Source organism: Cervus elaphus, chromosome 21 (assembly GCF_910594005.1).
Source record: "Cervus elaphus chromosome 21, mCerEla1.1, whole genome shotgun sequence".
NCBI classification, from domain to species: domain Eukaryota; kingdom Metazoa; phylum Chordata; class Mammalia; order Artiodactyla; family Cervidae; genus Cervus; species Cervus elaphus.
Window position 1 is genome coordinate 5,804,414 of NC_057835.1, and position 11,242 is coordinate 5,815,655.

The window sequence follows — 11,242 nt, forward strand, 5'->3', positions numbered from 1 at the left end:
TTTAATTTCATGGCTGCAGTCACCATCTGCAGTGATTTTAGAGCCCCGAAAAATAAAGTCAGCCACTGTTTCCACTGTTTCCCCATCTATTTGCCATGAAGTGATGGGACCAGATACCATGATCTTAGTTTTCTGAATGTTGAGCTTTAAGCCAACTTTTTTACTCTCTTCTTTCACTTTCATCAAGAGGCTTTTTAGTTCCTCTTCACTTTCTGCCATAAGGGTTGTGTCATCTGCATATCTGAGGTTATTGATATCTCTCCCAGCAATCTTGATTCCAGCTTGTGTTTCCTCCAGCCCAGCATTTCTCATGATGTACTCTGCATATAACTTAAATAAGCAGGGTGACAATATACAGCCTTGACATACTACTTTTCCTATTTGGAACCAGTCTGTTGTTCCATGTCCAGTTCTAACTTGCTTCCTGATCTGCATACAGGTTTCTCAAGAGGCAGATAGGGTGGTTTGGTATGCCCATCTCTTTCAAAAGGGCTTTAAAGGGAGCCCCAAACCTGGCAACACACGTGCCCGAGCACCCAGGCTGGGGCCATCCCTGTGGGAGGAGAGAGGAGCTGGGTCACCCCCATGGTACATTAAAAAGTGAGGTTTCACTCACCATTGTGACAGTTTTCTTCTTATAAAATACTAGACACTTGTGAGGAACAGGGTAGAAGCCCTGATAGATAAATGCTCCCCAGCACATGGCTAGGCTGCCCCTGGTGATGTCCTGCCTATAGTCCCTCCAGACTTTTCCTTCTGTGCATAGATAGTCGGTTGCATTTAAGAATGAATTAAACTGTAGAAGTCATATAATAGTATAGAGAATGGGTGGAGGGCTCTCTGGGTCATGCCCCCCATCTCAGTTGACCCTAGAGGGCCCCTGCTCAGGGCACACCTGTGGCTCCACAGATAACTACCCAGTCACCAAGCCCTGGGGAACCAGCCACCTCTGCTCCGCGAGTCTGGCTCTCAGTCCGGCTCTCAAGGCTTCTCATGGCGCTGGAGGCCTCCCACCTCCGCCCACCCCCCATCCCTGCCCCCACCTAGCTCTGGGCCCCATTCTGGGCCAGGAGGCCAGATCTGGGCGGGTGGGCACCTGGGGGAGGATTCCTAACGTTTTGTCGGTCTGGCAGCCCTCCAGCCCTGGGCCAGCCCCCGCTCCCCGCCCGTGCCGGGTCGGTCCAGCCCTGGAGCCCCAGGCCCCACCAGCCGCGCAGGCTCTGGCCCCCACGCTCGGGTCCCTGGCCCCGTCTTCGCTGCTCCACGCGCGACTCCCTCTCCACCTGCACCGCACAGCGGGGCACCGGGCGCCCGGCGGTGAATCCCGCCGCACCGAGGTGCCAGCAACTTTGTTGACTAAATTCCTGAACCCGCCTGAACCGCGAAGCTAAAAATAACCAGCGCTCCCGCGCAGCGCCCGGCCAGGCCGCGCAGCGTCACCCGTGTTGAGAGGCCGGAATGTCCCGGCGCCACTAGGCTAGTACGCTGGACGCGGGCTCCCCGATGGACCGACAGAAAAAATCCTGGGAGGGGGCTGCGGGATCACGGCCAGTCGGCGGCAGGAGGACGAGGTCACCGAGGAGCACCCCCTGCTCCCCGAGACTCTTGCCACTCCGTGGCGGACGCGAGGCCTCGGAGGCCGCAGGCCTGGCCCCGCGCGCCCTGCGCGCCCCCGGCGCCCCAGGTCCTGCCCGTGCAGCCCCCCGAGGCGGCCACCAGAGGGCCCTGCCCCTCCTCTGCTGGGCGGCGGGTCACCACCCCTTCCCACAGCTGTTCCCCGCAGGAGATTGACAGCTGGGCTCCCGGTTGCCATGGGGATATGCAAACGAAGTGACGGATCTGGGGCTCTTATTGGCCCGGAGGCGCGTACTCCTCCCAGAGAGGCGGGCCCAGGCGTCCGGCCCTATAAAGGGGTGCGCGCGGCGCCGAGCTTGGCGGTAGAGGCGGGGCCGGCCGTGCGCGGGCGGAGCGCGGGGAACCCGAGCAGCCCGAGGCGGTGGCTGCACAGCCGCCTGCCCGGCTATCGCCGGGCCGCTGGCGGGGGGAACAGGGGACCGCGGCCGGCCTGCATCCACCGGGGAGCAACCCAGGGTTGCGCGAGAGGCCCTACCGGCGGCGTCCCCATTGGCTACCCCAGAGTTGGCCGCGTGAAACTTTTCGCCTCTCGCTTCGGCTCGAAGCCCGCGCCCCTCGCCGCCCGGACCCACCGCCTGTGGGAAGCGAAGGGGGGGGAGAGGCCCGCGGCTCGTCCCCCCCCCGCCCCGCCTCCCGTCGGGGATCAGCCGGGCGAGGCTGTGGGGCCCCCCAGGCGATGGCCGCGGAGCTGGCGATGGGCGCCGAGCTGCCCAGCAGCCCGCTGGCCATCGAGTACGTGAACGATTTCGACCTGATGAAGTTCGAGGTGAAGAAGGAGCCGCCCGAGGCCGAGCGCTTTTGCCACCGACTGCCGCCCGGCTCGCTGTCCTCGACGCCGCTCAGCACGCCTTGTTCCTCCGTGCCCTCTTCGCCCAGCTTCTGCGCGCCCAGCCCCGGCACCAGCGGCGGCGCGGGGGGCGGCGGCGCGGCGCAGGCCGGGGCCGCCCCGGGGCAGGCGAGTGGGGGCCCCGGAGCCGTCGGGGGCGCCTCGGGGAAGCCGGCGCTGGAGGATCTGTACTGGATGAGTGGCTACCAGCACCACCTTAACCCCGAGGCGCTCAACCTGACGCCCGAGGACGCGGTGGAGGCGCTCATCGGAAGCGGCCACCACGCTGGGCACCACGGCGCGCACCACCCAGCGGCCGCTGCGGCCTACGAGGCCTTTCGGGGCCAGGGCTTCGCGGGCGGCGGCGGCGCGGACGACATGGGCGCCGGCCACCACCACGGCACCCACCACACCGCCCACCACCACCACCACCACCACGCCGCCCACCACCATCACCACCACCACCACCACGGCGGCGCGGGCCACGGCGGCGGCGGCACTTCCCACCACGTGCGCTTGGAAGAGCGCTTCTCCGACGACCAGCTGGTGTCCATGTCCGTGCGCGAGCTGAACAGGCAGCTCCGCGGCTTCAGCAAGGAGGAGGTCATCCGGCTGAAGCAGAAGCGGCGCACGCTCAAGAACCGCGGCTACGCGCAGTCGTGCCGCTTCAAGCGGGTGCAGCAGCGGCACATTCTGGAGAGCGAGAAGTGCCAGCTTCAGAGCCAGGTGGAGCAGCTGAAGCTGGAGGTGGGGCGCCTGGCCAAGGAGCGGGACCTGTACAAGGAGAAATACGAGAAGCTGGCCGGCCGGGGCGGCCCCGGGGGCGCGGGCGGGGCCGGCTTCCCGCGGGAGTCCTCGCCGCCGCAGGCCGGGCCCGGCGGGGCCAAGGGCGCGCCCGACTTCTTCCTGTGAGCGCGGGGCCAGGAGCCCGCGCCACCGCGGAGTAGAGGCTCGCGCGGGCGGCCGGGGGCCTGGACTTGGACTCCGCAGCTCAGGGCGAGGACGCACGGCCGCGCCGAGCCTCCCCAGCGCGCCGGCCCCCGCGTGAGTGCCACCACCTCCGGCCGAGCCGGCCCCGCGCGCCTCGTCTGCAGGCGCCGGACAGAGGCCCGTCCCTCGGCGCGGCCTCCTCGCTCCTGGCCTGCGCACCTCCCGGGTCGCCGTCCCGACGCTGCTCCAATTCCTCTGCTCGGAGCACGGCGACTCCCAGGAAGCTGGACCGGGTCGAAGTCCTTCCTGGCGTCCGCTTATACATACGTGGAGCGCGGTTGTGCGCCCGACCTTACCCGGACCGCCGCGGGCAGCCCGCGCCGCCTTGCACTCTTGGTCTCCTTTCTTTCGGCCTCCCTACCCAGACCTTTTGTACTCCTTTTTGAAGCGGTCTTATTTTCGAAGTATTCGTATTTATTTTGCTCCGTGATCAGAAAAGGAAACCCCGGAGAAAGCTCCCTTCTTCCCTCCGCGGTTGCCCTCGGATGTCCGCGTGTCCCAGCATGTGTCGCTCGCTCGGAGGGTCCCGGCCCCTGCCTGCCCGCTTGCCCGCCTGCCCCCCACCCTGCCACTGGTGTCCCCTAGAGATTGACGCGGAGGAGCATTATCTAAGCTGTGTTCAGTCCTGCTGCCCTACTGTACTCCACGGGGGTGGGGGGAGGGGGAGGAGGGGGGAGCTGGCCGGGACTCCCGTGCTGCTATTTCTCTATGCACCAGATCCTATTTATGACTCCTGGGGAAATATATCTTATTTTAACCCTCAAGAGAAGTGGGGAAAAAAAAAAAGTAATGCACAGTATTTCTAGCAGAAAAAAAATTTTTTTTGAGAGGAGGTTTCGCCTGAATCTCCTGGCATGGGGTTGGGTGGAGAAAGTGTTTTTATTTTAATTTAAAATGTGTTTCGTTTTGTTTGTGGATTCTTTTTTAAACAATCTGATCACTTTTGGAGTGGCTGGAAGAGAGGGAGGGGAGGCAGAGCTCCCGCCTCTGAAAGCCCCCAGCCCCGGGCTGCACCCCTGCACCCCGGCCTGGGCTCCTTCCGTGCCTGCACGTGGGGGGCCCGGGAGACACCAACTTCTTGCAAGTTTTGTTGTGTTGTGGGGTTTCGTTGGGTTCTTTTTTCATTTGCTATGAAACTGAGGAAAGAAAAACACACACACACACAATAAATTCATTTAGATCCAAAAGTCACTGGAGCCTGGCTCGTTTTTCTGTGGTTTTCGTTTCTGCCGTATTTCATCCTGAATAGAAAGAAAAGGAGTTTCCCGAACTAAGCCCTGCCTTAGCTCCAGGTGACCCACCCTGGCTGAAGGGGGGAGTGGCCAGAGTTGTTTAAAAATGCTGCAGTCTGGGCCAACTGGCAGGAACCTGCCCCCTGAGCTGCCCCGTGGAGAGGAAGCCGCACAGCGAGGCCCCGACCCCCATGACAGCCCAACGCAACCCCGCGCTCAAGGCCACCCTTGGCAGCACAATGTGTCCTGGGCAGGGCAAGCGCTGTCCTCAGCTCTTCTGAGGCTGCGATCTTCTACCTGCAGGACCAAGGCCTGGACTGCGGGAGCAGCGGGCAGGGCGGCACCCTGGAAACTTCGCCCTGGGGGGCTGGGGTCAGCTCAGGATGCTTGACCAGTACTGTCTGTTCACACTGGGATGGGGGCAGGGTCCGGTGAACCCTGTGGTTTGCACGTTTGGAGCCCGCCGGCCTCCGCAGAGCACCCAGCTTTTCTGTCTGGGGGCACCAGCTCCTCCTCTGGGCTGGGAGAGCTGCGGTTCCCGAGAGGACATCACCTAAATTGGTCTCAGAGTCTCAATCCGAGAGGCAGAGCAAAACCGAGGGCCGCCCCCTTCCTCTTTGCTTTAGAATGAAACTTAGAACCAAGATGCTGGGTCTCCGAGAGGAATTGAGCAAAATCCCCAAACACAGGCTGAGCACCCTAACCACCCGGAATGGAGCAGGCTTCTCTCGGTGGGCAAAACTGCTGCTGCAGAGAGAAGTAGAAATGCAGGGATGGGGATGAATTAAGGGTAGCTGGGGAGGCTGCAGCGTGGCCAGGGGGCACCAGGAGGGTCCTTGCCGGCCTGGCCAAGGAGGGCCCAGCGTCTGCGTGCTTGGGAGGGCCGGGCTGCTGGCTGGTGTGGGTGAGGGCACCTTAGTTTTCACTGCTGTCGCCTAAGGAGCCACTGGGGAGTCCTCCTGGCAGAGAAAGCAGGTTGAGGGCTGAGGGCCGCGGGCCCGACAGTATTCTTTAGGGGGAGGGAGCCAGGCTCCCTGCAGCACCCCAGGCCTCCCAGAGCCCAGTTCTTGGGGCCTGAATCCAGCGCAGGGGCTGGGGAGGCCTGGGAAGAGGGGCCACCCCACCCGCAAAACGAGCCGCAGCTTAGGTTCCTGCTTGGGCTTCTCTGCAGGGCAGGCCGGCCGGAGCACGGGCTGTGTGCCGGGTTTGGTTTCACTTTCCTCTTCTATTTTCTTTTTCCTCCCTCCTTCCCTCTTTCCTTCCTCCCCCGCCCCCCCCCCCCACTTCTTTCCTCCAGTTTTCCCTCTAAGATAAAATGGAGAAGACAAACGAACATACAAGACGTGGAAATTATTCGGGGAGACAGGAGGAGTGCTCATATGTGAGTTTAGGGACAAATCTTTTCCAGAAAGCTTTTGATGGGGTGCAGACCTCCTGCAGGAAAGCAGGCAGCCTGTGGAGAGCAGAGCAGAGGCCCCCACGTGCCCTCTCAGGGCGCCCCCTTCTAGCGGGGCACAGCCCCTATAGGTGCTGGGGGCTGAACCTCTACCCTCCCCAGAAGGATTGCTGCATCCAGGGGGGGCCCAGGAGGGAGGTGCCTGGTGGAGGGCCACCACCTCACCACACCTGGGGACCTCGGGCATGCTCAGTGCTTGGGCGTGTCTGTACCCATGTGTGTGCCTGTAATATCTGTGCCCACCTGTGTGCCTGTGATGTGGGTTGCATCCTGTAGGTGTGAGGGGCAGTGACTGCACCGAGACCCCGGAGCCGCCTGGACTGGGCTGAGAGGGAGCTGGTGGGGCAGCGAGGGCCCCGGCCTAGGGTGGAGGGCGCTGCCCGTCCAGGCTGCAGGACACACCCCTACTCAACGCCCAGGTCCCTGGGCTGTCGTGCCCGCCGGACGTTCATGGGCTGCGCTGTCCCAGCGCCTTGGGCGTGGCAGGGATGCCGGCTCACACCGCCGCCCTGTGCACTCTGGGAGGAGGCTTCCTGAACCATCCTGCAGACAGAAGCTGCACCTCGCAGCCTTGGGCCCACCCCCGACCCCCTACCCTGCCCCCACCTCTGGGGGGGATTTGGTTTTCACTCCTTTGTGACTTCATTCAGTGTGAGTCCCAACTCTGCCTCGTCCACTGGGGACCAGAGGCTGGACCAAGATCTCAGCCCTGTCCGGAGCGGGGAGAGATGGCTGAGTGCCTGGAGGAAAGGAGGGGTGGCAATTCGGGGGGACCTGGGACGTTAGAACAGATCTGGGGCAGTCTGGAGGGCGGCATGCACGCAGTGTTCCCGGGGCCAGAGTCGCCCTCCTGAGGCCTGGGGGCCAAGAGTGCGGCCCTGGAGGGGACAGGGAGGCGCACGCACCCAAGCACGCTGGACACGACACTTGTCGACTCATTACACACGCGACACACACGATCCACAAGCAGATGGGTGCACACCTGTGGCCAGCACACACTCCCCTAGGCTGCCCCACCGCAGCGAGTGCCTCCCTGCCCGCTGGGATCCCCAGGGCTACCTGCCCCAACAGCCCCAGCTCCTGGGCCAGGGAGGCTGCCTGAGCTGAGAACTGGTCACCAGCACCCCACCTCAGCCCTCCTCCACCGCCCGCCCACCACGCAGGGCCTGCCCCAGCCTCTGCGGGCAGCAGCACTTCAGGCCCCGCCCCACACATAGAGCACCTGGCTGGGCCTCCCCCTCCACTGGTGCAGGGGTCCCTACACCCCAAACACACACTCACACTTGCCACAGCTGCCCGCCCTCTGCAGCTGGTTAAGGGCTCCAGCAAAAACCCTGAGCTGGGATTCCAAGAGACAGAGAGGCTCTGGCCCCCTTCCCCAGCTGCTGGCCCTATAGAGGGGGCTCTACACTGGGGGCACCCCACTTCCATTTGTAGCCCCCCCCCAGCCCCTCTCCATTTCCACAGCAGCCCTGCCCTCTGCAGGGGACTGTCTGGACGCCCCTCCCTGGCCTCCTATTTATAGCTGCTCCTGGGGTGGGGCCAGCCAAGGCCAAGGTGTCCGCCTGCCTCCCTGGCCTCCCCCTCCCCAGGATGGGCGCACACTCAGCCAGTGCATGGGAGCCTGGGTCTCCTCACCTCTAGCTGCTCCAGGGAGCAGACAAGCGGGAGGTTTGAGCTGGCCACACTGATGACAGGCTGAGTTGTCCCCAGCACTTGGAGGGGACAGTTGAGGGACAGGGAAGGGCCACCAGTCAGTCCTGTGGGAGTCCAAAGCTGTCCTCCTGCTGAGCACCTCGCCCTGCCTGCAGCTCTGAGCACAGGACCAGCCGGCTCACCTCCCTGGGTCAGCAGTTCCCCAGGCCAGAGTCTCCCCCACCCACTCGCTGGGGAGGCCCCGTTAGGGTGCTGGGAACTCGGCCTCGGCCCTGCCCGCCCAGATACAAGCCCAGCCCATTCGCCGCTGCCAGGGGACACTGGCCCCGGTAGAGAAGGGCCAGCCTGGAAAGAAGGGCCTCCTTTTCTCCAGGGCAGGGGGCTTATTCATTCACTCCGAACTATCCACTAGGCACCACTGCGCGCCAGGCCTATTCTTGGAGGTGAGGTCAGACCTGGGAGCAGGAAGCCCACCGCCTGGTCATATTCTGGTGGGAGGCCGCCCTCCAGCCGGGGCGCAGATCAGCTGTAGCGGCTGGCGCGGGGCGGGGGTAGCCAGCAGAGACCCACCGCTGACACCCGGGGCCCCAAGAACTGGGATGGAACTTTCCTGGCGGAGGGATCTGGGGCAGGAGAAGGTAACAGGTGTGGTGGGGCTGAGGTGAAGCGTGCAGGCGAGTGGAGCACTTTGCGGGTGGGGCTGCCTGCGAGGACCTCCAGGAGGGGCGCTGCGTAGGGAGCTGAGGGTGATGGCCCCTCGGGGCAGTGGGGGGCCGGGCCCGGGCTGCAGCGTCCCGAGGTGGCAGAGTTTAGAGCCGGAGCCCCCACCCCCAGAGGGCCCGGAGGACACTTCGCTGGAGGCCAGCCGGGGAGGGCCGGGGAGCCAGAGCCTGAACTGGGCAAGTGCGGGGCGGAGGAGCGGGGAGGCCGCCGGCAGAGGAGCGTCGGCCCGGGAGGCGGAGGCGCGCTCCCACCTCTGCGGGCCAAGTTCCGAAGAAGCAGATCAGCGGAGGTGGGCGAGGAGCGGCGGTGGGGGGCCAGGGTGGGGCGGGCGTCGGCAAGGCTAGGGGCGGCAGAAGGGCTGGGGCTGCCGTGCTGGGAAGGGTGGTCTGTGGGGACGGCCGGGCACCGCGGGCCGCGGGGCGCGCCCCCCATACCGTCCCTCGGACCCAGCCCGCCGCACACCTGCCCCGGGCTGTTCACGAGGCTGTCGCCGCCGGCGCTGCAGCGACGAGTCATTTGCGGTTGGCGGGCTCAGCGCCTGCCTAATGCGCGGTGACACCGCTCAGCTGCGGAGGACTCGAGCTGTCACAGCCGATTACCCGCGACCCGGCAGGAAAGGAGGCTGGGGGCGGGGGCGGAGAACAGGATGGGCGGCGACCGCGGGCGCGGGGCCAGCCAGGGGCCGGCCAGGGGCACCGGGCGGGAGCCGGGGCGGGGCCTCCCTGGCTCCTGTTTGTCCCCCGCCCCCTCCTTCAGGAGGCTTCCAGGTGGACCCTGCATCCTCGCGTAGGGAGGAGAACCGGGTCGGAACATCCTCACGACTCGGCTAGAACCCTGCTAAAATGCAGGTGCCTGACTTGCATTTCTACGGCGCTCAGACTGAAGTCATAGGGCAGGGGGCAGAGATCAGGTTTTCTTTGGGGCCCGAGTTGGTCGCAGGAGGAGGCAAGCGTCAGGGGTGGAGAGGCCGGCAGGGAGAGCCCCCAAAAGTCAGGGGGGTGGTGCCGAAAGAAGCAGGCGGTGGGTATCGGTGGGGGTGGGTGTCAGCCCAGTGCTGGCAGGAGCCAAGGGGGAGGGGTGTTCCAGCTGCCCGAAGCAGGCCCATGCCAGGCTCAAAGGCCCCTGCCTTCCCAGACCACCGTCCTCAGCCCCATCCCATCCCACTCCATCTCCTTTCCACTCACCCAGCCCCTTGGGCCTCCACTTGAACACTTGCATCGCTCTAGTTTGGTCCTGGCCCCCCAGGGGACTGGCCTCCCTTCTCTCCCACCGCCCTCCTCTGATGGCCCTCTGTCCCGCCCTGTCCTTAGAGGGCCCAGGAATGCCATGGACTGTCCAGCATGCACCAGGCTCCAGATCTCCTGATGGCCTCCTGGGAATGGTCCTGGCGTGGCAATGGCCCGTTCTGCAGATGAGGGGCTGGGCGTGGGGGCTGGGGAATGGGGGAGGAGGGACTGTCTTTGAGGAGGCTCAGTGGGGCTCAGCAGGGCCCCAGAGGCCAGATGATGATGCCCAGGTGCCCCATTGCTCTGCTAAGGATGGTCCCGCTGCCCCTTCTTCCTCAGTGACAGACCCGGGGGAGCGGCAGGGACCCCTTACGGCTTCTTCTCTGCAGGGCACAGGTGCCCCAGGGAGCGCTGAGGACACAGAAGGCGCAGGATGCGCCCTGCTCCCCTGAGACAGAAGGGGTTTTAAACACAACTGGCTGAGGTTAGGGCCCACCCAGAGCCTGACCCCAGCTTCTCCCTCCTGCTTCTGGTCTCTCCTCTTCAGCTCCAGGCAGGAGCTGCCTGTGGCTCCCTGGTGCCCTGACCCCCAGCTCCTGAGGGATCTGACCACAGCCCTGGGGCCTTAGGGCTCTCTGATTCCTCTCTCAGGAGGCTCTTCTTTCTTGTCGCCTCAGCTGACTCCGACCCTTTCCTAGTATCCCCTTTGCTGACCCCTATGGTGCCCTGCTCATCCACCCCAGACACAGGCGGTAGACAGAGGGCTTTTCGCCAGGCCATCGGCAGTGAAGACCCCCGCCACGTGGCCAGCAGACTTGCCTGGGGCCACAACACAGCTGACCCCTCCCCGGTCCAGGACACCCCAGAGGGTGGAGTGGCCCTGGTGGGTGGTGGGGGATGGTCCCTGACCTGCACCCCCGGGGCGGAGGAGGCTTTCCTCCAGCGCTGACTGTGGAGGCAAGGAGGGCCGCGTTCCTTCCCAGGCTGGGACACGTGACTGCGGGTGTGAGTGGCAGAGGGTGTCGAGAGGTGGCACTTCCAGATGTGTGTCTCCGTGTGTGAGACGTTCTGGCTCGGTCGCCGCAGGACACGCGTGGAAGCACCGTGCCGGGACCTGTTACTCCGGGGCGGTCGGGTGTGAGCACAGCTTGGGAACAGCACAGCAGGGACTATGCTGGGGCACTGGAGGGGCTGCGCTGGGGGGCGGGTGCGGGCTCTGTTAGGAAGAAGCCCGTCAGCAAGTTAAGTAAATGACAGAGTAAGTCAGAGTGAGGCGAGCACCGCAGACAGTAAAATGGGCGGGCGGGGGAGTGGCAGGGAGAAGGGGTGGGGGAGGGTGTGGGAAGGGGTGGGGTTGGGGCCCAATCCCTGGGACTGTAGTGGAGGAGGGGGTGCAGGAGGGAGGCAGGGGAGGGCTGAGAGGAAGCTGTGGCTCAGAGGGGCGGGAGCCCTCAGTTTTCCTGCGGGTTTGCTTGGGGATGAAACGGGGCCGGGGTAC

At 64.6% G+C, this 11,242-nt stretch overlaps 1 protein-coding gene across 1 annotated transcript; it reads left to right on the forward strand.

Moving 5' to 3' along the window:
• Positions 1-1,938: 1,938 nt before the first annotated feature.
• On the forward strand, positions 1,939-4,632 carry MAFA (MAF bZIP transcription factor A). Its single transcript, XM_043879776.1, has one exon. The coding sequence runs from the start codon at positions 2,312-2,314 to the stop codon at positions 3,371-3,373; it is 1,062 nt and encodes a 353-aa protein (XP_043735711.1). The 5' UTR covers positions 1,939-2,311; the 3' UTR covers positions 3,374-4,632.
• The last annotated feature ends 6,610 nt before the right edge of the window (positions 4,633-11,242 follow it).